Here is a 26,235-nt window from a genome sequence, read left to right as displayed (position 1 = left end):
CTTCTATTTCTCTGAAAATCCTATTTTGTTTTTGAGGTTTGGAGGTTGAAAGTTTAAACTTGAAGAAAAGGGTAAGAGCTGTCCCATAAGGTTGAGAATTTTTTTTTTTTTTTTTTTTTGGGGGGGGGGGGGGGGGGGCGGGGGCGGGGGCGGGAGGGGAGGGGAAGAAAACAATAAGAGGTTGAATAATGGGGTACTTATGTTATTTACAGGAGTCTCTCAAAGAAGACCCAGGTCAAAGGGATATTCATCACTTCCAAAACACATGGGGTTGTCTCTTAACATTTGACCAAATCGTGGAGAGACGTCTCTAAATCACCATAATATTGCAATAAGCTAGAGAAACTGAGCAAGGTCACGGTATCCATATCAGATAGGGCTGCAACTTGGGTGGGCCAAACCTGAACCCGATGGGTTCAACCCAACCTTGGGTCAGGTATCGGGTTCAAGTTTGTACCCGGGTTTGGGTAAAAAAGTTTTTGGCCAAGCTAAACCGACTTGGGTTCAAGCATAGACATCGGGTTGGGCGTGGGTTGATCCCCAACCTGCCCAATTGCAGTCTTAATATCATGCAAGTGTTATAAATTACCAAAATATATTTGGATAGATTTATTAATACATTTGAAATAATTTATCTACAATAATACAAAATAGAAAAGAATTTTATCTTTTAAAACTCTCTTTACAAATAGCAAACTGTGCTATTACAAGAACCCACGGTTTTGATGAATTTTTATCCTAATAATAAGTGTCTCTTCCATTTTTCTAATGTTGATTCTCCTATTTTATCATAATACTAGAGTTTGCCCATGCATAAAGCAGGAACAATCCTTTGGGATTTAAGGGGTGAAAGAGAAAAAATAATAAATTAAAAATTTATTCAAATAGTGATTTCAATCAATTAAGTTATTAACTTTATAGACCTACTTTCATAAAAGTTAAAAGTTAAAAGCAAAATGCGAGTATCCGAATTTCTAAAAGCTTTTCGAGTGTTGAACCCGAATTATAAATTAATCATTTTCGTATCGCATTTTTCTTATTCTATATCTTTTTAGCTAAATTTTTAAATGAATAGTTGAATGTATATTCTGAAACATACTCAAATTAATCTCTTGGTGATATTTTGTCATATGTCTAATTTTTAACTATGATAGATATGGTCATATGGGTAAACAAAAATCATATGTCACCCATTAGCACTTTTTAACATGGTTCGAATTCGTATTCCTTGGGTTCACTTTTTGGCATCTAGAGACATGATCCGTTGTTTCAAGGTTGTAGAGGATGAAATTCTTTGAATTTTGAAAAAAAAAAATTTATCTTTCCCCCAATTGAATTTCATTTTTAAGTTAAGAAGTTATGTGGAAGGTTGGCAGTTGTCTATTTTCGAAAGCTTGGATCTATTTCAAAAGAAATTATTTTTTGAATTTTTTTGAATATGAATTTTTCGACAAAACTTAGAGAACCGTTTCTGATATGGTAATCCATTTGAGCAAAACGGCCCTCAGTAACCCTCAAAATCATACTATGTCAGTAAGAAAACGTAGATTTTGAGAGTAGTCATGGTCGGTTTTCAATACCCACACAATAAAATGTCATATGGCCATAAAATTTGATATTCAACCATCTATCTAAATAGTGCACCTACAATTCTCTTCATTTTTTTTTTTTCTTTAATCAACCTAACTGTTCCAATATTAAACAATCTATATAAATTTGATCATGATGTGACCTCTCAAAGTCAACAAATTTCGTTACGGTTTTTACTATTATATAATTAAAATATTGCTATACATCAACACTAATATTAAATAACATTAACCTTGTATCCTTCCCTGTTAATATAATGCCGCGACTTGGTCAAATAATTGTTAACAAGGAGAAACTACTGGCTCTTGCAAACATTCAAAAGATAAATCCTGCAAAAATAAGTAAAATTTCGGTTGTCGTGACATCGTTAGGTCTAACCAAATCTACCTATTCTTAAAATGGCTAGATACCTTTGACCAAGACATTTGACCGATTGGCGAATTACATCAAAGACCAAAAGAATTATTATTATTTAACTCCCTATATTTTCTTTTGAATAATGATTTTTTGACCCCCCGTCTCACATACGCCTTTCATAGAACCGCAGACCATTGCCTCAGAATCATAAATCTTTTCTTTGTGTATCCCTATGCAAATGATCTACGATTTTATGATGATGGCATATATTAGAGGGGGCGTCAAATTATCATGACTCTTTTCTTTTTGGCCAATTACGCAAGGCTATACTTCACAAGCCTCATTTTAAAAGCAGAAATCTGTTGGAAGTACTATAAACATTTGTGCATTATCTAAAAAATTATATTTTGGTAAACTGGACTTGAACCGGTGATATCAAAGTTGCATTGCAATATGCTAGTATGTCAGTTACAAATATTTAAGCGTAGGGGGGAAATAAATATGTTTAAAAAGTTTTATCCAAATAAATTGTGTCAAAAAATTGGAAAATAAATGAAAATTGCTGGTTCCACAACATGTCACAAACATTCTATCAAAGCCATCCCATTGCAAAAAACGCCCATAAAAGTATTATAAACAGAGTAGGCGCACCAAAAATTTAATCTTAAACCAAATCTTACTCATAGTGTCCCAAGTTTACTTAAACATCTTATTTCTACCAAAAGAAAATTGTCCCCTTAAGCTTTAAACTAAATAACGGACAAGCCCAATACAACCATATAAAGGGCTTCCTATGAATAACTTGATCCCAACCCAAGTTATACATCACTCACCTGAAGCCTGCCTTTAGTGAGGTGGGTTAGCAGGATCTTTTACTAATGGCACACCAACTCATATGATACAGTCACACACATCTTGATGTGCTCTCAGTAAAAGTTGGTGCGGCAATAGAAGTTCTCAAGATGTAGAAAGGAAAGTAAAATGGAGAAGAAAATTTTGTGTATCTAATTTCACTAGAAGGTCATTTGAACTTGAAATTTTTGGATCATTCATCTAAATTGTTAATGAATTTTTTTTAATGTTGGGATGAACCATTTTTTTTATTTTTTTGACATTAATCTATCAAATTGGAAATACCTCAATACGCATGGATAGCCTAAAATGTTATCCATATGAGCTCCACAAAGGGGTATACCATAGCCCAAACCCAACCTGAATTAAGAAACTTTTGGTCCAAAAGTCCGACCCGATATCTGATTGAGCCTGTTAAGATATGAACAATACCCATTTGAACCTAATCAATGGGTTGAGGCTAACATTGTCTCCAAGAGACAGAGCAGTCTACTTACACCAACCGCCAAAGGAAACTGCAGGATAGTAAGACAAAAACAACTCTCATGAGAAAATATCAAGGTAGAAACTGCAGGACAATGAGACAAGAAACAACTATTTATGAGAAAAGATCAAGAGATGGTGTTTAGTTATAGTGTTACAAAACAACAGAGGATCCGCCTTGGTGGATACATTTTCAACCATTTATGAATGAATGTGAGTATTATGTGTGTACTCTGTTTTACAAAAGGCTGTCAATGGATCCAATTCGGATTTCTGTTGAGCCAGTAATAGTTGGTTTATGCTTTTATCCGATCAGAACCTTATTAGATTTGATTCACTAAACAAAAAAATAAAAAATTATATTTGACATAATGTACATACATTATCACGTATTATCAATGGGTTGATCCAGAATTTACGAGATGTCTTATGGAATGGTGGATCAGGTTGGATCAGATTTTGGGTCCAATCTGAACCATTGACGTCTACCGTTCCAAGGGCTTGAATTTGAATATTTTAAAACAAAACTTTGAGCTTAGTCTATTCAAAATTTACCAAAAAGTAAAAGCCCATTACTGACTCATTGACACCCCTGTAGAAGTATTTTGTGAGTTACCTCAATCAACTCAGCTCTACAATTTAGATGGAAGACTCCTTGCTGCGATCGCCTTTAAGCACCAATGTGGTACCTATCAAAATTCCTCCCATGATCAAGTTAAACTTCAAAAAAGAAGAAAAATCAAAACAATGCTCTATCATGTACTCCTTGATCAGAAACCCAGCTCCCTTTCTCTCTCGATTGAAATCCTATTTGTAAGATTTCTCTCAAATCTAAATTCCATATCTTGCTACCCCTAATTTGGGATCCAATTATGGAAGATCCCACGATTTTTAGGATTCTAACTAAGTTAGCATTGTGAAGGGTAAAAATGGTACGTATATGTTGCCTAGCCAAGTATGTGATACTTGGAGCAAGCCAGTAAATCTAATCATGCCCAATAACAGGGTAGACCAAAGTAATAGCATCTAGTTTGACTGATATGGCAAGACAACATAAGGGGAGACTTAACCTGCTTAGCAAGGCAGGTCTAATCCGAATATCTGCATAATTTTGGATTAGATATATCAAGTCCAGAGATCTCGAACTCAATCTTAGGGATTCAAATTCCGTTTAGGATCCTTATAATCAGGGGATTCATTGTAATCGAATCTCGATTAAAGGGAAAACTCTGATTTAAAGGAAGAATCTATAAATAGAGGAAGGAATCAATGGAGGAAAAAAATGGGATTACACTAGGAGAACGAAAGTTGAAATTATTTTTAATATTGTTTTCTCTGCAACTCTAACTTGGGCGTCGGAGGATTATTGACAGGTACCACACCGGTGCTTACAGGAGAGACTTAAGAGCTACTTTAGATCAATAGAGCAAAGTTAATAAAGGTAAAACTCAATTTTACCTTTACAGACATCATGCCAATTTGGGCTCCCTAAATCTTGAGATCTTTCCTTGAACTTCGGAGATCAAATCTGTCATTCCTATTTTACTTCCCCTACCCTGAATCAAGGCAGAGAGTTAATCCAGCCTTGTTATGCTACCAGGTAGGATTGGGTTTTATGGTAAATTTGGGTACCATCTCCTTTGAAGCCCTACACTCTAGTTAGGGTTTTAGCATATATTAAGCTCAAACTTCTTGTAGTTTTGTCCTCCACAACCCCCAAATGTGACTGTCATCCGTAGTCAATGCCTCTAATGGCTAGGTGTGCAAATCGTACTTGGTAGAGCCTGGTTTGGATCGGGTTTGTCAGGCTAATACAATTACGAACAGGCCTATCGAAAAATAAAAATGAAGCCTAATCCATGATCTGCCCACACAACGATCTTTGTTTAATTAATTAAATTTCATTGATTTGTATACACGTGGCCTTATGCCACTGGACGATGAGCTTAGCACTTAAAACGGATTTTTATTCATCTTTCTCTCTTATGATGCTTTCCCTCTTGTATTTTTTGTTAACAATCTTCTTAGCAAATTTGCTCATACCCTAAATAGCAGTTTGACACGTGGCACGAATGACATCAACAATAGAGAGAAAGTGTCCCTTTCTTGCCCGTACGTTCATTGCCCACATATTTATTTTTTAAGATTTAAAATCTTAAAAAATGATCATTGGGCATACATTAACTATCCCATCGACAATCAAATAATACAACCTTTTAGATTTTATGAAAATATTCATATTTAAAAAAAGAAAAAAAAAATTGAAAATCAATCCAAGGTATTGAAAATGGACAATTACCAAACACCCAAATTTAAAAATAAAATTCAATATTGAAATATAACTATTTTTTAAATTTTTTTTTTTTAAAGTCGATATAATTTTATCCTCAACAACACCATTGCATTGGATCATGTTTTTGAACGTGATAACATGATCAGATTAGAAAGCTTTCTTTTTTTATTCGTGATAAATGCACACGATTTTGGGTACGCGATTGATAATGAGGCTGACGTGGCAAGGACACATAACCATAGATTTTTTTTTATTTTTTCTTAAGATAACCGGCATTCATTAGTCTTCCATTTTTTCACAATAGGAAGGAGAGAGAAATTTTCTTTGTCATGGTTGATGTCATTTTCCCCACATGTCAATCGGCTGTTGAGCTGTTAGCAAATTTGCTCACAGTAGTGTGAGCAAAATATCACTCCTTTCCCTCCAAAAGCAGTTGAAAGAAAAAATAAATACAGAAATAATGGGCATTTTAGTCATTTCATTAAGGCGTCTTCCACGTTTCGGGTTGGATCGAAAAGTTTTATTTTCGCTCTTTAATAATTCATTATTTTACAAATAAATGTTTAGTCCACGGCTTACTTCGATCACCTCAGCGACAGCCAAAGCCGGCAACTTCTCGCAAAGCCGGCATTCTCTCTCTCTCTCTCTCTGTGGAAGACCGCGAAGTAAGTAAGATTTTGATCATCACCACTTTAATTAATTCTTTCACACAGGAAAAAAAATTCACTAAATTTGCATTGCAGATATAGAATTTCTTAGGCTTCAGTAATCTCTGAAATTGAGAGAACTTGTTCAACAAGTTTTCCACATTTACCGCAATGTCCGTACTTTGATTTCTTAAAATCTAATTGCCGTGTTTCAGAGATTACTTCTTCAACACTGTAACCTCCCCTTTTTAGTTTATATCTTCGTCAGATTTCGCAGAATCACAGTGATACATTAGTCCAACTCTGCAAAATTTTCTGAAAGAAGTGAACTTTTTCCATGTTTCGAGTCTTTCGATGCTTATATGCTATATTTTTTTTCCTACTCTTGATTGTTTAGAGTATTGGGTTCAGCTCTGGTTCTGAAATTAGCTCATGATGTGTTTTCCTTCTGATTGATTTAGATTTTGGAAATTTTATTATGTTGGAAAGCTTTTGGTCTGGTGATCGAATCATTTGATCATCTGGTTCTCTCTCTGGATGTTTTTGAAGGTTTGTATTCTGTTACGTTGAAATTGGACTGTTTAGATTCTTGATTTGATGTATGTTAGAGTAACATTTTGATTGAGTAACCAAAATGGAATAATTAGATTTTAGTATGAAATTTAGTGAAAATCTTGTGTTTGATAATCTGTGATGTCTAAACCGTTAATTTTACTGATTTGAAGCCTGAAAATTTGTAAAATCCGATCAAAATTCACAAAATTACTAAATTTACTGGTTTTACTACCTTAGACTTCTTGTAATTCTCTAGCCGTGTTTCTGATTAACACAATTTTGTGGAAAATATATTCAACTCGTTCATCTAACTGTTGGTGTTAATTTAATCTTCACTAGGAATCTCATTTCTGTGCACGAATTGTCATCGTGGAAGCTGAAAACCCTGATTTCTGCGAATAACCAGAATCCAAGTGGTTTAAAAAGCAGAATTGAAGGATGTTTTGATATATGATATTTACTTGAGAGTTCTTCATTTTCATATTTTCACAAATATGGCTGGACACTACAAGTTCTCGATGGATCAAAAACACATTGTTAGGTTCTTGATCACAACTGTAGGAAGTTTCATCCAAGACAGATTAATCAACAAAGAACAAAGGATCCTACACAAAGAACAATGTGCAGAGAGATTAGCAGCCGAAGATGGGAGTTGTGAGAAAGGCGCGGAAGTCCGATACTCCGATCAGGCGGTCTTGGCGAACTTGGATTGGGGGATAGATTCCCTCGAAGAAGCAATTAACACCTCTAATGTCGAAACCAAACTTGCACGGTTAGACCACGCAGAGAAAATGTTACAAGTGTGTGCAATGTTGAACTCGGGGCAGAAAACCGCTGGAGTCCCCAATTTCTACCTCTCCGCTTGGGCTAATCTCAACCTTGCTTTCCTCTGGAAACTACGTAATAATATCCACAACTCGGTTCTTCACATACTTGAGATGTTTGTTGTCGATCCATTCTTCTCCAGGATCGATTTTGCTCCCGAGATCTGGAAAGCTCTCTTTCTTCCACATATGAGCTCGATCGTTGGGTGGTACTCAGAGGCAAGACACAGGCTTGTTATGGAAGTGATTCCTGATTCTGCCGATTTGTCCTTTACAGCTGATTTCGATCAGTTTTTCAATGAGTCCTTGATTTTCTCTATGAGGCCTGATCAAGCAGAGAAATTGCAAAAGTTGGAGCAGCTTTACGGGGAATCCTTGGATGAGAACACACGACTTTATGCGAAGTACTACAAGGATTGCATGAAATTTGATCCAACAGCAAGCAAGAAAGTTATTCCAATGGTTCCGATTGCTGAGCCACCGATGACACCTTTGCACGAGGTGAGCCGGTCCATTCCAGATTATGTTAAATTTGGGCCTATATTGCCAAAAAGTGCTGGGTTTTCTCCATTTTTGAAAGACAAAGATGATTGCAGGTCAGTTTGTTCCACTCTTCCATTTTGAGTTTCTTTTCTTTTGCAAATTTCTAACTAAGCATGAACCAATTACATTGGTATTAAGTACAAAGTTTAATTTGATCAAACATGGGTCTGATGCATATTAATTTGGACATTTGGGGTTCTCTTTACAAGCAGATTGTACACGATTTCAAACTCTACAATGAAGCGGGAAGAATCTGCTACATGGGGTTCTAAAGTAATGTTGAAATTATGGATCAGAAATTTAATTTGTTATCTCAGAGATTCCAAACTTTGAAATTTATCTTTATTTATTTATTTTTACCCTTCTGAGCTTTGTAGACCCGTAAAAATTGAATCTTTGCTCTTGATTGTTATTTTCAGGAATGCTTGCTTGTTGAAAATGAGGACGATTTTGGCTCCAAGCATGGTGATGATGATTTGGATTCTGAAGTTAGAACTCACGCACTAGTGGCACTGAATAGCATGAGAATGGATGAGGATGCGGGGAGTCGGTCAAAAGTTCAACCATCGAGAAAGAAGGATCAAACATATTCTCCCTCAATTTTTTCTCCTCTATATTCCCCAAAAACTCCTTCTCCGAAGGTTTCATCTCCAAATCCAGTTTTAAATTGTAAGAAAGATCCAGAACCCCTCTTACGCCTTTTGTCTGGTCGTCTCACAAATCCTACTGTTTCTACTTCTTTGCCTACTTCCCCTCATTTGTACGATGATTCCAGTATCAGCCCAGCAGACTATGATGGTGAAGTGATGGTAAGTCACATTCTTGTGATCCACCCAAGTTGTTTGAAGTGTCCATTCATATTAATTAGTTTCCAATTATATTTTCCAAACATGAAAATTTGAGTTCCTTCTCAAGGGCTTTTCTTCTTGAAATTCAGGAACTGCAGAAAAATTGCAGGAGGAACTTGAGTCTCCGACGGAGTATGAGTTCCGAAAATATAAATGCTCAATTATCAGAGAATAGGTAAGACTGTGATTACATACTTCAAAATTACAACTTTTACGAGTTTGTAAGTCACTCTTCCTTGTTAAAGACAAGGTTCTTCATATTGTGCAGTTCGCTTAATGAAAGCGAAGAAGAAGGAAGTCAGAGTAGCATTTCTATACCGTCATCAGGCAAGTTGACCCCTCAAACAAGACCACCAAAGGATTATATCTGTCCCATCACAGGCCAGCTTTTCGGTGATCCAGTTACTCTTGAAACTGGTCAAACATATGAAAGAAGAGCAATTCAAGAATGGTTGAATAGAGGAAACACGACGTGCCCCATTACTCGCCAACCTCTTTCTGCAATTCTACTGCCCAAAACAAATTATGTTTTGAAGAGACTAATCACTTCTTGGAAAGAACAGTATCCAGAGCTTGCCCAAGAGTTTTCATACTCAGAAACACCAAGAACTTCCATCAGCACCACCTCTTCAAGAGAACTACCATCGGAGTCCACTTCATCAATTCCTCAGATTACAGATCATTATACCAACAAAAAGAACAACAGATTTATGCGTGCAGTAGTCTCTACATCTCCAACGAGTGTGATATCTCAAGCTGCTGTTGAGACAGTTATAAATGGGTTAAAGCCTTATACTTCATGCCTTTGCACTTCAGAGGACTTACAAGAATGTGAAGCAGCCGTGTTGACAATAGCAAGGATATGGAAGGACTCAAAGGCTGATCCAGGGGTTCATTCTTATCTATCCAAACCAACAATAGTAAATGGGTTTGTCGAAATACTATTGGCCTCTATCAACAAGGAGGTTCTAAGAGCGTCGATTTATGTTCTATCTGAGCTTATATTCGTAGATGAAAGTGTCAGTGAAACTCTCACTAGCGTAGATTCTGATATTGATTGCCTCGCTACTCTGCTTAAAAATGGTCTAGCTGAGGCTACTGTTCTTATTTACCAGCTAAGACCGGTGTATGCTTTGCTTTCTGTCCATGACCTTATACCCTCCCTTATTCAAGTAATACAAAACAGAAACGGAGAATTGGATGATTTTCAGTTGGTAATGGATCCCAAGGATGCTGCAATAGCAATGCTTGAGCAGATTCTGATAGGAGGGGATGAAAACAGTCGATCACTCAATGCATTGAATGTTATTTCTTCAAACGGACTTCCTCCTCTAATAAAGTGTCTGGATCAGGTTGAGGGAAGACAATCTGTTGTATCCATACTTTTATGTTGCATGCATGCAGATAGAAATTGCAGGAATTTGATAGCAAACAGAGCTGAGTTGGCACCTGTTCTTGAATTGTTTCATGCTGGAAATGATAGTGTGAGGGGCATATGCATTGATTTTCTCTCTGAGCTAGTTTGTTTGAACAGGTATATATAAATACAATCTTCACAAGTTTGGCATATAATTTTTATCTTTTTTCATTTTGTATTGGTTGGTCAAATATTTTTATATTGCCCAGAGGTAAGCTTGTTTTTAGTGAGATCATTAACTCAAAGGTGCAAAAGTTATTGAACCCTGGACCTGTTACTCAAAATACACACTTACTTAATTAGATAAGTGAGCACTTGTAAAACTTTGTTGTTTCATCAGGTATGCCTTTCTTTTTTAAATTGGCTCAGTAACTCAAAGGTGCAAACAGTTTTTCAACTGATACCTTCTACTCAGCGAAACTGGCCCTAACCAACTTAAACAAGTAGGCATTTGTAAGAATCATCAATATCTTGTTTACTGCTCAAACCAGTATCTTGGCTTTTCACTCTCATGTGCAAAATTGGACGTAAGTGGCATTAATGGTTTTATTGGGGTATCTTGAACAGTAGTATTTCTCCATTAAGTTCTATTTTTATTTTCGGAAAAAGTCCTTCCATTTTGAATATTTAGAACTCCCAATTGAGAGAACCTGAACGAGAATCCATCTAACTTGATATACAATTAAAATCTAGCTAAAATTTTCTCATTATTGCTTTTTCTGTTATGTAGACTAACCATAATCTTTTATGTAGATGTTCCAGAATTTGGATGCTAATACATTTTCTAAAGGTTTCTAAAAATGTTATGGATGTAGACAAGCATGCGTACACTATGCTTTTCTATAGATAGTCATTTATATTCATATAATACTCAATGACCATTTACTAATAAGTTTATTCTTTTATGGTGTCTCAGGCGAATGTTTTGCAACCAGATTTTGCAGATAATAAAAGATGAAGGAGCATTTAGTACCATGCACACCTTCCTTGTGTACCTTCAGATGGCTCCTATGGAACAACAACCTGCCATTGCCAGTCTTCTTCTTCAGCTAGATCTCCTGGTTTGTCCTGTTTTTTTACTTAGAAATCGGCATTTAAGAAGTTGGAGCTTTCCAACGCAATTCATTCCATGTGTAAACCATCTACTTACAGACTCCTATGATTATGATGTTCAGGTTGAACCTCGGAAGATGAGTATGTACAGGGAAGAAGCTATAGAAGCACTGATTGAAGCACTTCGTAGAAAAGACTTCCCCATTTCTCAAATCATGGCTTTGGATGCATTTGCATCTCTTTCTGGGCGTTTGACTGCTTCAGGAAAGTCCCTTACTGAAGCCTGGTTACTCAAAACTGCAGGGCTTGATCAGCCTTACCATGCTTTGATGAAGGCAGAATGGCTGAAAGTACAGGTGGATGAATCGATGGAAATAATGGTAAGCACTAAATAATTTACAGCTACGAACTTAGTTCTGTTTTTGTTCCTTTTTATTCATAATGTGAATTGTAACATACTTGTAAATAGGAAGAGGAAGAGAAGGCTGCAAATTCTTGGGAGAAACGGGTAGCTTTTGTTCTTTGCAACCACGAAAATGGATCTATTTTCAAAGCTTTAGAAGAATGCCTTAAGAGTAACTCTGTAGAGATGGCAAAGTCATGCCTTGTCATTGCTACTTGGCTTACTCACATGCTTACTAATCTTCCTGATACTGGAGTAAGAGATACTGCACGCCAGTGCTTGCTTGGCCAATTTATAAATGTCCTCCAATCATCCAGAAACCTTGAGGAGAAGGTTCTTGCCACATTGGCTTTGAAAAGCTTCATTAACGATCAAGGTAATGCTAGTTTTTGAAAGCTTATTATCACTTATTAAATCCTCTCAATTTTTGCCAATTTTTGTTCCAAATGGTTCATCTACAGTACTGTTTTTTTTTTTCTTTCAAATTATAGGACTCAGGCAACATGAATCCTATTTCACGATTTAACTCTATGATGAACCATACCTTCAGTTACGGCACTTTCCTTCATATCTTCTCTTACAATCTCCATCCATGTCAAAAAAAAAAATCCCCTTCCCTTTTAGAGCCCTTGACTTGCACCAAAAAGCTCTTCTCACTAATGTGTTATTCGGTCTTCTTTGCACATGCCCAAACCATCTCAAACTATTTTCCCTGATTTTATCTCCCATTAAAGTTATTCTTACTCAATTCTGATTTCTCTCTCTTAGTCTTACCACTCATTCATCTCAACATCCTCATCTCTGCTACGCTCGCTCTATGAAAAGTGTTCCTTGCCAACCCAATATGGTACCATGTTCAATCTTATAATACTATCATCGTCTTGCTTCTCTACTTTATCCATCCAGCACTACTTCTATGGTACATCTTCACCAATTTTGCCATCTTTACAAATAATTGAACCTAAATAACGGAATTGATCTCTTTGGAATTTTTTGTCCATTAAGAAATCATAAATAATATTTCATCCTCAGAAGAGTCGAGACTAAAATTGCACTTTGTATATTTTTTCTTGGTATTGTTTATCTAAAATCCCTAGTTTCTAATGTATACCTCAAAAGTTCTAGCTTATAATTTACTCCCTCTCTGGTTTATTCTACCAGCACTATATTATCTACAAATTGAATACCACAAGGAGTCTCTCCTTATGTATAAATAGTTAATCCATCCATAACTAGTGCAAAAGGTATGGAATTAACACAGATTCCTGGTGCAAAACCATGATAACCAGAAACTCTCATCTCACCACCAGCTGTTCTAACACTAAATACCCCTTATATTTTATCTTGCTACCTTATTATTATTATTATTACTATTATTATTTTTTACTTTGTTTTCAACTTTTTCATTTTCTTTCAAACTTTTCTATACTTCTAGTTGCCATTGCTAATTCTTGTACTGTAACTATTTTTTCTAATAATCTTTTATTTGAACCTCGTCACTCGACCACTTGAGTTTCTTTTTTTCTTTTTTTGATTGTTTTTTCTTTTTAGATTCTCCAAAATTTCTATGGGCACTTTCTGATGAGATTTTACATTTCACCCCAAATGGGTACTAACTGATATTTTCCAAGTTTTCAGATGCTCTTAAAGGACTTGGAACATATGCAAAAAACATTTGCAAATCCTTGAGGAAGCTTAAAAGGAGTTCAGTGGTGGTCACAGATATACTGAAAGCACTGATGAACTTGCCGTCTGTCAATGCAGTGAGTGAAACACGATGCACACCTAAAATCTCTATTAATATTATTCAGTTCTAAAGTCCCATGTATTTCAGGCAGAGCTGTGGTCCTGCACTGAAGTAACTGAGATAGATTCCGCTAACAATGGGGAAGTTCTATCCTTGGTTTATCTAAATGGTCTGGTTTTTAGCAGCCATTCTGATGGAACTATAAAGGTATGGTGTAATTCTCTAGTTCTTTCTTTATTGCTATTGTCCTGAAAGCCGGACCATTAATCGAATAAATGAAGTGGCCGGGCAGGATTAACCACCCTGGTTCAGAATCCCAAACCTTGATGTCATATAACATTTTAACTAAAATCAATATAGAATAAAAAGGGCTGGCTTGATTTTTTATTTATTTTATTTTTGATTTTAAGAAAAATGATGAGATCTCTTTCACAGCCAAGTGCCTCATTTATGGCTAATGAAATATGTTACTTAAAGTAGCAATTTGATAATTGGAATAGAAAACCAAGTTCACGAGATCTAAAACTAAATACCTGTTAGATAATGAGTTCTTTGTTGTGCGTCAAGGTGTGGGATGCCAGAAAGAGAGTGTTAAGGTTGATTCAAGAAGTTCGTGATCATACAAAGGCCGTCACATGCCTATTCGCTCCATCTTCGGGTGACAAGTTATACAGTGGCTCACTAGACAAAACTATTCGAGTAAGTGTTCATATTTTCTTTGATTCAGAAACTATTTGATATACTATGCAGGAAACAGAGCACCACAGCGCTGGTAATGGTAACTTATACTTATTGGTTTACTCGTTTTTCGAGAAGAACTTGTCAGCCATAATGTTCTCTGTAGAACTGATTGGTATACTGTTGTCATTTTATGAACAACTGAATTATTACAATCGAAAGTGAGAGCATAGTCCTGAATTGATTTACCATTCACAAACTTCACTTTCAACATCTACTAAAATTTTTAAATGTGCTGGAACGGTTAAGAGACGCACTATAAAGACAGTCTTGCAATTTCCATTTTTCTATGGACTGATGTTGTTGAGTTTATTTCCTATATCAATCTTCAAATCCTGAATCCTTGCCATGTAATGAGATAGATACTAAAAGTTATGGGATAATAATTGGCTGTCAAAGGACTAAATAATTATTATTTTTTAAACCATTTATAGGTTTGGGAAATCAAACCAGAAGGAATTCATTGTGTTCAGATTTACGACGCGAAAGAGGCAGTATACGAGTTGGTAGCCAATACCAGCTTTGCATGCTTTGCTTCTCAAGGAACTGGGATTAAGGTTAGTCATCAATGGTCTGGATGCTGTTTGAACAACTGAAACAAGTACATTTCCTTAATCAAAATCTTTGGTTGCAGGTATGTAAGTGGGGTGGAGTTCCAAAGCACATAAACTTCAACAAACATGTTAAGTGCCTTGCCATCTCAGACGGAAAACTATATTGTGGTTGCACTGGTTACAGCATCCAGGTACAGTGTTTCTTCAATAATCCTATAATATATTCTTTTTAGCTTTTTAATTTCATTTGATTGATATTAAATGAGCCTACAAGGATGGCTCTAAGTCACATTTTCAATCTCACACAATTCATAAAGTAATGTAGTTATAAACCATAGTATATGTTCTAAGAATAAAACATTGGATGGAATGCAAGACCAGGAGGTGGATTTGAGCAAATGCACATCAAGCACATTATTCTCCGGGACGAGAAAACTGTTAGGGAAGCAGACTATACATGCTCTCTACATTCGTGACGATTTTCTTTTTGCTGGTGGTTCTTCTGTTGATGGTATAGCAGGAAAGGTATAGTGCATGCCACACGTATTCCTCATTTTTCCTCGTTGAAACTAAGCATCTTTTTCTTGAACCCCATTTCTTAAATAAACTAATTTGCATTGAAGGTGTTTGCACTCTCAAACAAGGCCGTAATTGGACCATTGCCAACAGGATTCGACATCCAAAGCATAGCCGTCAACAACGATTTTGTATTTACAGGAACCAAATGTGGTATTATTGAGGTCTGTTTAAAAGATCGGCTTGTTAGAGTTGCATCCATCAGAATGGGTAGTGGGGGAAACACTAAAGTCACATCCTTGGCATCAGATTCGGATGGAGAGATGCTTTTTGCTGGTTCTTCTAATGGAAGGATCCAGGTTTGAATTATAACCTATACATTAAATAAGTTTAACGATCTAGTTACATTTATTTATGCTGCTAACTTCGTTTCCTTTAAATGCTGGTTACAGGTCTGGGCTCTGGATTGAGAGATATTTGTATCATAGAGGAATGGTAGTATTTGGTATTTGTAAATCAAATGATATAATTTCTTTGCTTATACGAGTTCCAGTTCATTTGTGAATAGGTTGCGCAGCCAAGAGTAAAAAGAAACCAGTAGATCCTTGGTTGCAGCCCCATGGAGCTTGCTTCACTTAAGTTCATCACCAGGCAAATAACAAAATCTTATAATATGAGGGATTTAATCAGTGAATTTGTTTTCCTATTTTGCTAATTAACCAATGTTAATGAATGCGAAGATACACAAGATTCGTATAATAAAGAAAAACAGGCAGACACAAGATAAATTTTACATGGTTCGGCAAGATTGTCTACCTATACATGCAGCACAACAGAGTTTTCTTCTTCACTGGAGCAGGGAAAAGAAATGTATAATGTGTTGGAAACTAGTTACTGGTTTGTGAAAAAAATGAGGGAAGAAGATTGAGATAATTTTAGATTTCTAATTTGAAATAGAAAAAAAATACGTATTTAGTGTCCTAAAGCGAATTTCGCCCCTGTTGTGGTAACATGGTTCTTTAGTGTCCGCTCTCCAGGACACAACAATTGGGTGCTCTCACAATTCAATATATAATAAGAAGAATGGTGATTAATCTGTGAAGAATTGGGAGAGAAGAGTTGTGTTCATTGAGTACGTAAAACTGACGAAGCAATAGGATTAAATAGAGGAGAGATGGTTATCCAAACAGTCACGAAACCCCTTCTTCGTGTCTCTAGCATTGGTTCAAAATAGACACGAACAATGATTATTGGACACCAATGAAGAGACACCAAATGGATTTCCAACAGTTGGAAATGTTTCGAACAGATAAAAAAAATCGGCTTGCTTTGGTTAGAAATTTCTAAAACAAAAATTGAGTAAAAACTGTCAATTTAAGACCTAAACACAAGCCCAGCCTTGCACTCGAGCATGTAAAACACGCAACACACAGTAATGGTTTTCAAAGGTTAAATCTGAGTCTCACTAGAATCTTGGGTTTTTCACTTGTCCCACATACGGGTGTGAGTTTGTATACTGTCTCTATTAATTTCGAAGTTAGTAGAAACTTAATAATATAAGAGTTGCATGTCAGTTCTTTTTCTATTCGATGTGAGACTAAATCAAAATTAAGATAAAACATCAAAATCACAATTAAATAAGCTGAATTTTACCAACGAATTGCAAGAGAGATTTTCTAAATTCAACCTTAAAACCTCCTCGCATCGTTCCTAAGACTATTCTAATACTATATATGCTACGGGGATATGGATTTTTCTCTATTTTGAATAGAGAAGGCTGGGTAAGAGAGGTTCGAAACAAATTTGTTTCTCTGGAAATATCCCCCATGTTTACATTTAGAATAATGCTGAAGTCACCTTAAGATAGGACCTCACATCGCAAACCTGACGTGAAAGTGTAGTTGTTTTTATCCAAATGAATGAAATAAAAATCCCATGAATATTACAAAAATATCCTTATATTAAGTTTTCTTCAAAGGTAATATTTTAAACTACACCTTTCAAAATATTCTAAACTACAAAAAATCCTTACAATATAAAATTACAATCCACAAATTCTATAACTATTTTAATTTTCTAAAATAACAAAAATATCCTTTTATCATGTTTTTCAAAATGGCTTCAATTAATATTTTAAATTACGAAAAGTCCCTTACAATATACTAATAATAAAATATGATATACAATTAAATTACTTATTTGAAATTTTAAAATAATGTTAAAAATATTAATCATGCATAAATCTTAACTTTTGTAATACAAGTGCCTTTGCATATGCCACCTACTAACTTAAAATAATACAAGTGGCCAATTCAGAAGTCATAAAAAAGAAAACTAAAGATTAATTAGTATTCATATTTAGGGTGAGAGGGATATTACCCAAGTAGGATAATGGTAGATAAACTCTAGGTCCTTAGATTACCATACAAGACGTCTAACTGACCATATACTTGGAAAAGCAGTAAAGCAATAAACTCAATTATGAGTTCAATTTCCCTTCTTCTTCTTCTTCTTCTTCTTTTTTTTTTTTTTCCTTTTGGGCTACGCTAGGGTCATCGGTGCACTCTTGGTTCTCTTATCCATCTGAGTACCCTTGGAGAGGAATTTAGGACATTAAAAAGAGCAAGGGAATCCAATTCAGCACCTACTTGGTACAGCTCAAATCATCATAAAATAAAAATTGGCAGGCTTCAAGTGCTTTTGATACCCCTTTGAGATGGTCATAATTTTTCATCCTCCAATAATCGTAAATCCAACAAATTTTTGCACTCATGTGAATTACTTTAAAACACAAATGCTAAAAATTGTATATCTTTGCCTTTGGAACTTTTCATTTATACTGAGATTACTACTTCCTTACATTATTAGACTTAAGGACTAATGATAAAATGACACACTAAAACGTACATGATTGACGTGACAAATGCACATAATCATATATCTTTTTCCTTGTGTATCCCAAGGAAAAAAGATCTAAGGTTCTATGTATTTGCCACATCAATCATGTAGAGATCACATACAGTTTAGGGTGTCCCTTTATCATGACTCTAGACTTAATCCTATTAAATTCTTTTCCATCTATCTACCCACAATATAACATGCTGTCATTCATGGGATCTAACTCTCTTAGGGTATTTTTTTTCATGTGTAACATATGTGGATATATATTTGTCACCGATGTCTCTTTTCCATTAAGCTTTTAAAGTATGTATTTTTCTATCCGAGTTCAATAAACATAGATTATTTAGGATGCATATAAGTATGATTCTTGCTTCTTGATTTGGAGACTCAAACTTCTTAAAATACAATGATGCAATATGATAGAGACTTCTCTCCCTCCGACAACATACTAATTATTAGTGCTTACTATTTTGTCACGGTTTTCGCAACTGGCCAACTAATTATGATTTGGAGGAAATTTCCTACTGGGACCCATTCAAATACGGATCTTGACCCTGAGAACTTACATAAGAGAGGGTGCGTAGTTTTAGCGAGTGCGCATAAGCGTCCAAGATAGTAAGTTATGCCTCTTTTAACGCAAAACATATCTGCGTGGAGCTGCCGGCTAAATAGGTGGTAGCTGCAAATGGACAAATGGCACTCGCTACATCTACACGAGCGTGAATTATCCCTCTACTACAAGGAGTCGGGCAACGTAAACTACTTCCATCTCTCTATTATTGTCACGTGTCATGTCTTATGATTAAGAATCAAGATTTCAGTGATGAGCTAAGAAACTAACTAACGCCTGATAAAAAGGTACCAATTAAGTTTATTTTTTAAGTGCGTTGGTGCACCAATGGGGTTAGGCTAAAGATTGTGACTCATGAAACAGTGGACCCGAGAGGATGTGTCAGATTGGAAAAAAGGAAATGTGTTGTTGGATAGTGTTATTCTACTCTTTGGAGTAGAGGATACAATTTACTCTGAGCGGTGAGCACGTGGGAGTCATAATCATCATGTGAGCTCCTACGTCACTGTCTCCCTTCTTCTTTGATGTTGGTGTCCGCACTTTATTTCTATTTTCACTTTTTAGTGAATTCTTTTAACGTGTTTTTGCCAGATACATTTTGCTTCGCTCACGTCCTACTATGCGTAGGGGTGTCCTCTGAACCTAGTTTAAGTTATTTTGCTGGGGATGTATATACATAATCCTAGATGCCTTTCATCGAGATACAAGTGAAAAGCATTTATGGCTATGTGTGCACCTCCACATCAATTACGTGAGAATTGACGTCAATTTTAGTGTTACTTCAACACAACTCTTATTTTTATAAGCTTGGTTCACAGGTGAGGATTATTTATAGGACTTTTAGCATTAAAATTTCATAGGTTCACAGCAATGACAAAAAGTGGTGACTTTTTTTTATACTCAAAATATGATTATTTACTACAATAACTCATGTTCTTGGATAAAATGCTCTCATCTATAATTTCTTTAGTAATCTCTTGAAAAATATTTTTCTAAATTGTAACTTCTTCTTTTTAATATTTTATTTCATCAAAATAGACAAAGATATCTTCATTCTCTATCAAAACTCAGCTAATGTGTTTGGCTAGAGGTGTAGAGCTCGGTGCCTTATGTGTTTATTGACTTCATTTTCAAAATTAACTCATTACTTTAAGTGGGCCCTCCCTTCATTTATTTATGGCAAATATCCTTATCGTGTTGCTTGACAAAAATGATCTCCATAATGATGATTGGGTGCACAAATATATTGGTACATATTTTATTGTATTCCATGAACTAGAAATAAATTAGTTCATTTTGTATTGATTCCTGGTTAGCTTTAAGAGAAAAGAAAGGGGGAATGAAAATTATGTTTGTCAATGAGCCTAATTTTGGCATAACCAAGCATGAACCGGGTTGAGGTAGTGTAACTAGGCTTATTTAGGTCTCAAGTTGAGTCAGTACTCATTCATATTTAAGACTTGGCAAGGAAGTAGGCTCGTCAATGTGGTCCAGTCCAAGTTTATAATTTATATATATATATATATATATATATATATATATATATATATATATACGGGGACAATTCATGGAAAAATAATTGTGACAACATCTATGATAATGATTTTTTGTAAATCACTTTTGATGGGGTTACAAGTTTTTTGAATGGGTTGGTTTTTTGTGATGGTGATCTTTATGACGAGGTGATCATTCTCACAAAAAAATTAGCTTATTCCGAAATATCTAACCCCAATTTACAAGTTGAAGAATCCTGGACTGTCAATTTTTCTGTAAACCACTTTTGATGGGGTTAGAAGTTTCAAAATAAGCTGATTTTTAGTGAGGATGATCTCTATGTTAAGGAGATCATCCTCACCAAAATTTGTTTGGTCCAAAACTTCTAACCCATATAATAAAAAAACCATTTGTCCTATACAACTTAAAAGTTTTGGATTGGACTTTTTTTTGTGACAATGATCTCTATGGTGAGGAGACATCCTCATAAAAATTCATCCCAATCTAATACTTGTAACCCCATAAAAAATGATTTACAAATTAACGATAAAATCAATGGTCTACAATTTTTCAATTTTGTAAATCACTTTTGATGGGATTAGAAATTTTAGATTGAGCTAATTTTTTTGTGAGAGTGATTTCTTTATCATAGAGATCATTCTCACAAAAAATCACTCCAATCTAAAACTTGTAAGTCATATATGACAATTTTTGTTTCCCAATGTTGTCTCCTTAAGATTATTTGCTCTCTCTCTCTCTCTCTCTCTCTCTCTTTCTACACACACACACACACACATATATATATATATATATAGATATATATATATATGGGAAATGTTCAGCACCATACACTTTACCCTACATGTTTTGTCCTACATGGGTTAGAAGCTTTGGAATGGGCTGATTTTTGGTGAGGATGATATTCTCACCATAGAGATCATCCTCACCAAAAATCAACCTATTCCAAAACTTCTAACCCATGCAGGACAAAATACGTAGGGTAAAGTGTAGGGTGCCGAGTGGGACCCTATATGTATATGGGCTAAGATCCATAAACAGCATTCTATACATCATTTTGTCCTATATGGCAAAATAATTTTGGATTGGGCTGATATTTTGTGAGGATAATCTTTATGGTGAGTAAATCATCCTCATAAAAAAAATCAGTGGATTCTAAGACTTCTAACCCAATGAAAAGTGATTACAAACTAATAGTTAAAATGAATGGTCCGCGATTCTTTAACTTGTAAATTGGGGCTAGCAATTTTAGAATGGGCTGATTTTTTGCAAGGATAATCCTCTCATCATAGAGATCATCCTCACAAAAAATCAGCCCATTCTAAACCTTTTTGCTTATATAAGACAAAACACGTTATCTCGAATGTTATCTACCGATCCTGACCCTATATATATATATATATATAATATAAATATGTATATTTATATATGGAATATTAGCTGATCCTCCGGCCCAACCCGTAGACTGGGTTGGTTTAGGATTTTTAGGCCTAATCAGGACAGTTCCTTTAAGGCCCAGCCCATTGTAACATAGGATATATTTGGGCGCCTGGATGAAGCAAAACAGATTCGGATGAAATCATTTCCTTATTTATTTACATATGTATTATATAATTGACTTTTCACATATCATCCACGGCTGAGATGAGAGGAAAAATTAAAATACCATGACTTAATTATAATTTGTAGGATCAACGAATATCTGTAAGATTCGTTCTCTTGAGAATCACTATGAATATCTCCTATATCAGTCGTTCGTTTGATGAACAAACTTAAACGTGATTTGAGGCTAATGTTTTTTCTTACCATTTTATTGGATGTTGAGCTTTTTTAACGCCGAATCTCGCTCTCCCTCTCTGTCTATATATAACCATCCCAAACTGGTTTCCCTGGACACATAGATAGGATAGACAAGAGTTCCAAAACCAACCCCTAATTCTCGAAAATGAGAGAAATCCTTCATGTTCAAGGAGGCCAATGTGGGAACCAGATTGGAGCGAAGTTCTGGGAAGTGATCTGCGCTGAACATGGCATCGATCCAACGGGGAAATACAAAGACGAATCGCCAGATCTGCAACTCGAGAGGATCAATGTGTACTATAACGAAGCTTCAGGAGGAAGATACGTTCCGAGAGCTGTTCTTATGGATCTCGAACCAGGAACGATGGACAGCATCAGATCTGGACCGTACGGTCAGATATTTCGGCCTGATAACTTTGTTTTTGGGCAGTCCGGTGCCGGAAATAACTGGGCCAAAGGTCATTATACCGAAGGAGCGGAGTTGATCGATGCGGTTCTTGATGTTGTTCGCAAAGAGGCGGAGAATTGCGATTGTTTGCAAGGTTTGATCTGTTTCAATCTCTTCTTCTCTGCTTCAGTTATGTCAGATCTATTGTTTCTGTTAGAAATTTTTAGTTATTTGGTCTTTATGATTGGAAAATTGTTTCTTTGTTCTTTAATGTAGTGTTATTGTTATCCTAGGCAGATCATCCGCGACTGAGTAAGAAATTTTGTTCTGATTTGAAATCTTGTGGGCACTGTGTTCAAGAATTTCAGTAATACTTGTCTTCAGTATCTCAGATCTATTGTTTCTGCTAGAATAATTTAGTTATATGGCCTTTATGATTCGAAATGGTTCTTTGTTCTTTAATGTAGTGTTATTGTTATCCTAGGCAGATGATCTGCGATTTAGTATGAAATTTTGTTCTGATATGTGATTGCGAAATGTTGAAATCTTGTACCTCTGTAACTTAGATTAAAATGCTGAATTCTCGTACATTTTTGAACGTTAATCCTCTTAGAAGCGCATGGTTTTGAAGCAAATTGTTTAAAATCTCCCATTAATTGTGCACTTTAGTTCGGATCTATTCTTTCAAAGAATTAGAAGAACTTGGAGAAGTTTTTTTCACTTGGAATTTTTGGTATAGTTTCTATGATAATGCATTTAAAATATGAGATTTCTTCCTTTTTTTTAATTTGCCTCAAATGTGTAGTCCTTGTCATCCTTATTTCTAATCTGTTTCTTACATTTGAAACCACAGTTAGTTAACTACCAACGTGTTTTCTTCCACAAATGGCCAAGTCCTGTAACATGTGCATAAAGAGGCTTTTTCTTTCTTTTTCCTTCCTGAAATTGGGAGGATCTTATCAGATCTGGATGTGTTATTCTGCATTTTGTGTACTGAAGCTCTGTCTCCAATTTCATGGGTTTAATTAGACTGTTGAAATCTGAGATCATGTCTGCTTTGGATCTCTTTTATAAAGGAAGGAGTTTGAGCTGCACTTTTGCTTAAAAAATGGAAAATTTTGTCCATTTGTTTTTTTTAAATATCGATAGATGAGATGAGCAATTGACCTCTCATCCCCTGAAAAATTATAATTTATAGTTTATAGTAGTTGGTTACATTGCTAACTGCAAAGTTTTTTACTTCACTGATTTCCAAGGGCAAAACCTCCCCTTGAATTGTCTTCCATGAAATATATGATGGTCGGTCATCACTAAATCCTTTGGAGATTCTCTTGGATCAACAGTGTTACAGTCTAATAAGGATCCGATCTGAGTGAGATATGTGAGAAAATATAAATTATATTTTGCTAAATATATGATTTATGTATGATAATGTAGATGTAGTCTGATTTTATAAGTTCTGAACCTGATCCAAGTGTTCTTGCATCAAATTTAAATTCAAAAACCTAAAAGATACAATTTGATAAGTTGTTGGATCCAATCCAACTATTATTAGACCAGTACCAAATCACCCTGATCCGACCTGAACCATTGACAGTTTTATTTTAAGAAATTGTATCTATTACAGTATTATTCATGACCAACTGATCTGACTCAGTCATACTTTATTGTTTATGTTTGGCAGGTTTCCAGGTATGCCATTCCCTTGGAGGAGGGACTGGGTCTGGCATGGGAACCTTACTGATATCAAAGATGAGAGAGGAGTACCCAGACAGGATGATGCTTACATTCTCCGTCTTCCCTTCTCCAAAGGTCTCTGACACAGTTGTGGAGCCCTACAATGCCACCCTCTCAGTGCACCAGCTAGTGGAGAATGCAGATGAATGCATGGTTCTCGACAATGAAGCACTCTATGACATCTGCTTCAGGACCCTAAAACTCAGCACCCCAAGCTGTAAGTATTTTTTTTTTTAGTACTGCAAACATGATATTTAACAACAAAATAAAGCTTGAGTTGACGTGTATTATTACTGTTTTTCAGTTGGGGATCTGAATCACCTAATCTCAGCGACAATGAGTGGGGTGACATGCTGCCTCCGGTTTCCCGGGCAGCTGAACTCAGACCTGCGGAAGCTAGCAGTGAACCTCATCCCATTCCCCCGTCTCCACTTTTTCATGGTCGGTTTTGCCCCTCTCACCTCCCGTGGATCCCAACAGTACATCTCCCTCACCGTCCCAGAGCTGACTCAGCAAATGTGGGATGCTAAGAACATGATGTGTGCAGCAGATCCCCGCCATGGCCGTTATCTCACGGCCTCAGCGATGTTCAGGGGTAAGATGAGCACCAAAGAGGTGGATGAGCAGATGATAAATGTGCAGAACAAGAACTCCTCTTACTTTGTGGAGTGGATCCCCAACAATGTGAAGTCGAGTGTGTGTGATATCCCACCCACCGGGCTGAAGATGGCATCAACATTTATAGGGAACTCAACATCAATCCAAGAGATGTTCAGGAGGGTGAGCGAGCAGTTCACGGCTATGTTTAGGCGCAAGGCCTTTTTGCATTGGTACACTGGAGAAGGGATGGATGAGATGGAGTTCACCGAGGCTGAGAGCAATATGAATGACTTGGTGTCTGAGTATCAGCAATACCAGGAAGCCACTGTCGAGGAAGACGAGGAGGGGGATTATGAAGAGGGAGAAGAGCCGTACGATGGCTGAAAATATTTGAAAATCAGAACCAATGAAAGGTGGTTATATTGATGGGAGCAAGCCTGTTTACTTTTCTGTTATTAATCGACTATATGTTGCTTCTATTTTCTTTCCCCTTATATGTTAGTGTCTTCTTGTCTGCTCTTTTCTGTCTGAAAAATGTTGGTGGTTGTTTTTTAATTCATGGAAGTGAAATAAGAAATTGTCTGTTTTATAATATACCATTTCTTTTGTTGGAAGGTCCTTGGCTCTTCGAGATCTAAATAAGAGATCTTCTGGAGATATTTTACTTGTTTGGCAAAAAGTTGTTGATTTGTTGCAACTAGTAACCCATTATTGTGGCGTAAAAACAGGGCAGTCTGCACACTATTTTTTTTTAATGTTTTTCCTCCACTTAGCATCCTTCCTAAAGGGTTTATATATTAGGCTTATTAGTCGAAACAACTATATGATGAAAAAAATTGTTGAATCCTATGACTAGATGTAAATGTTTTTTCAGGCAGATTTTGAAATTGTAGATCATACAAAGTGTTTGGGTTCGTTCGTCAGTGGGCCTGAATTGGTAAATTATTCCTGTCGGCAGATTTCCCAAAACATGCACAACTTTTCATTTATTTACCAAAACGGTACACTATTCAAAATATTTTCGAAAACAGTAATTTTACTGTTTTCGGAATTAATTTTTTTTACCAAAACGGTAAAAATAGTAAAATGTATTTTTTTTATACCGAAAATACCCTTTTTATTTTTTGACTAAAATTATGAAAATAAAATTGATTTCAGTAAAAAAAAAATTGTAAATACATATGATTGTTGGATTACCGGAAGAGAGTGAATTTTTTTAGTTGGATTTTCATTGTTTTAAGGTTAAAATTATAAATACATATGTAAAACAAAAAAAGGGTATTTTCGGTATAAAAAAAATATATTT

At 35.6% G+C, this 26,235-nt stretch overlaps 2 protein-coding genes across 4 annotated transcripts; both read left to right on the top strand.

Annotated features, from left to right (window-relative positions):
* Positions 1 to 6,129: 6,129 nt before the first annotated feature.
* On the top strand, positions 6,130 to 16,109 carry LOC147407511 (putative E3 ubiquitin-protein ligase LIN-1). Of its 3 annotated transcripts, XM_086436133.1 has the most exons (18): positions 6,169 to 6,240; positions 6,684 to 6,771; positions 7,117 to 8,197; positions 8,357 to 8,417; positions 8,564 to 8,953; positions 9,082 to 9,167; positions 9,261 to 10,526; positions 11,326 to 11,470; positions 11,585 to 11,842; positions 11,932 to 12,241; positions 13,504 to 13,628; positions 13,700 to 13,819; positions 14,180 to 14,311; positions 14,785 to 14,907; positions 14,985 to 15,095; positions 15,286 to 15,429; positions 15,528 to 15,779; positions 15,873 to 16,109. In XM_086436133.1, the coding sequence occupies exons 3-18, from the start codon at positions 7,272 to 7,274 to the stop codon at positions 15,888 to 15,890; spliced, it is 4,467 nt and encodes a 1,488-aa protein (XP_086292259.1). In that variant the 5' UTR covers positions 6,169 to 6,240; positions 6,684 to 6,771; positions 7,117 to 7,271; the 3' UTR covers positions 15,891 to 16,109. The 3 variants fall into 3 exon arrangements, with proteins under 3 accessions (XP_086292260.1, XP_086292259.1, XP_086292258.1); XM_086436134.1 differs by lacking the exon at positions 6,684 to 6,771 and having other exon boundaries at positions 6,130 to 6,240; XM_086436132.1 differs by lacking the exon at positions 6,169 to 6,240 and having other exon boundaries at positions 6,514 to 6,771.
* A 6,152-nt stretch (positions 16,110 to 22,261) lies between these two features.
* Positions 22,262 to 25,523, top strand: LOC147407510 (tubulin beta-1 chain-like). Its single transcript, XM_086436131.1, has 3 exons — positions 22,262 to 22,746; positions 24,277 to 24,546; positions 24,634 to 25,523. Exons 1-3 carry the CDS (start codon positions 22,350 to 22,352, stop codon positions 25,311 to 25,313), a joined length of 1,347 nt encoding a protein of 448 aa, XP_086292257.1. The 5' UTR covers positions 22,262 to 22,349; the 3' UTR covers positions 25,314 to 25,523.
* The last annotated feature ends 712 nt before the right edge of the window (positions 25,524 to 26,235 follow it).

Source organism: Akebia trifoliata, chromosome 3, assembly GCF_017979445.1.
Source record: "Akebia trifoliata isolate Shusen 1 chromosome 3, ASM1797944v1, whole genome shotgun sequence".
Classification (NCBI taxonomy): domain Eukaryota; kingdom Viridiplantae; phylum Streptophyta; class Magnoliopsida; order Ranunculales; family Lardizabalaceae; genus Akebia; species Akebia trifoliata.
This window is presented reverse-complemented; position numbering and strand designations above follow the sequence as displayed.

Excerpts from the sequence above, each read along its gene's own strand:
- LOC147407511 (XM_086436134.1), top strand. The coding sequence starts at position 7,272 with ATGGCTGGACACTACAAGTTCTCGATGGATCAAAAACACATTGTTAGG. Across the intron at positions 8,198-8,356 it reads AAAGACAAAGATGATTGCAG|ATTGTACACGATTTCAAACT; the intron begins GTCAGTTTGTTC and ends CTTTACAAGCAG. Across the intron at positions 11,471-11,584 it reads TTCTTCAGCTAGATCTCCTG|GTTGAACCTCGGAAGATGAG; the intron begins GTTTGTCCTGTT and ends TATGATGTTCAG.
- LOC147407510 (XM_086436131.1), top strand. The coding sequence starts at position 22,350 with ATGAGAGAAATCCTTCATGTTCAAGGAGGCCAATGTGGGAACCAGATT. Across the intron at positions 22,747-24,276 it reads GAATTGCGATTGTTTGCAAG|GTTTCCAGGTATGCCATTCC; the intron begins GTTTGATCTGTT and ends TATGTTTGGCAG. Across the intron at positions 24,547-24,633 it reads AAAACTCAGCACCCCAAGCT|TTGGGGATCTGAATCACCTA; the intron begins GTAAGTATTTTT and ends ACTGTTTTTCAG.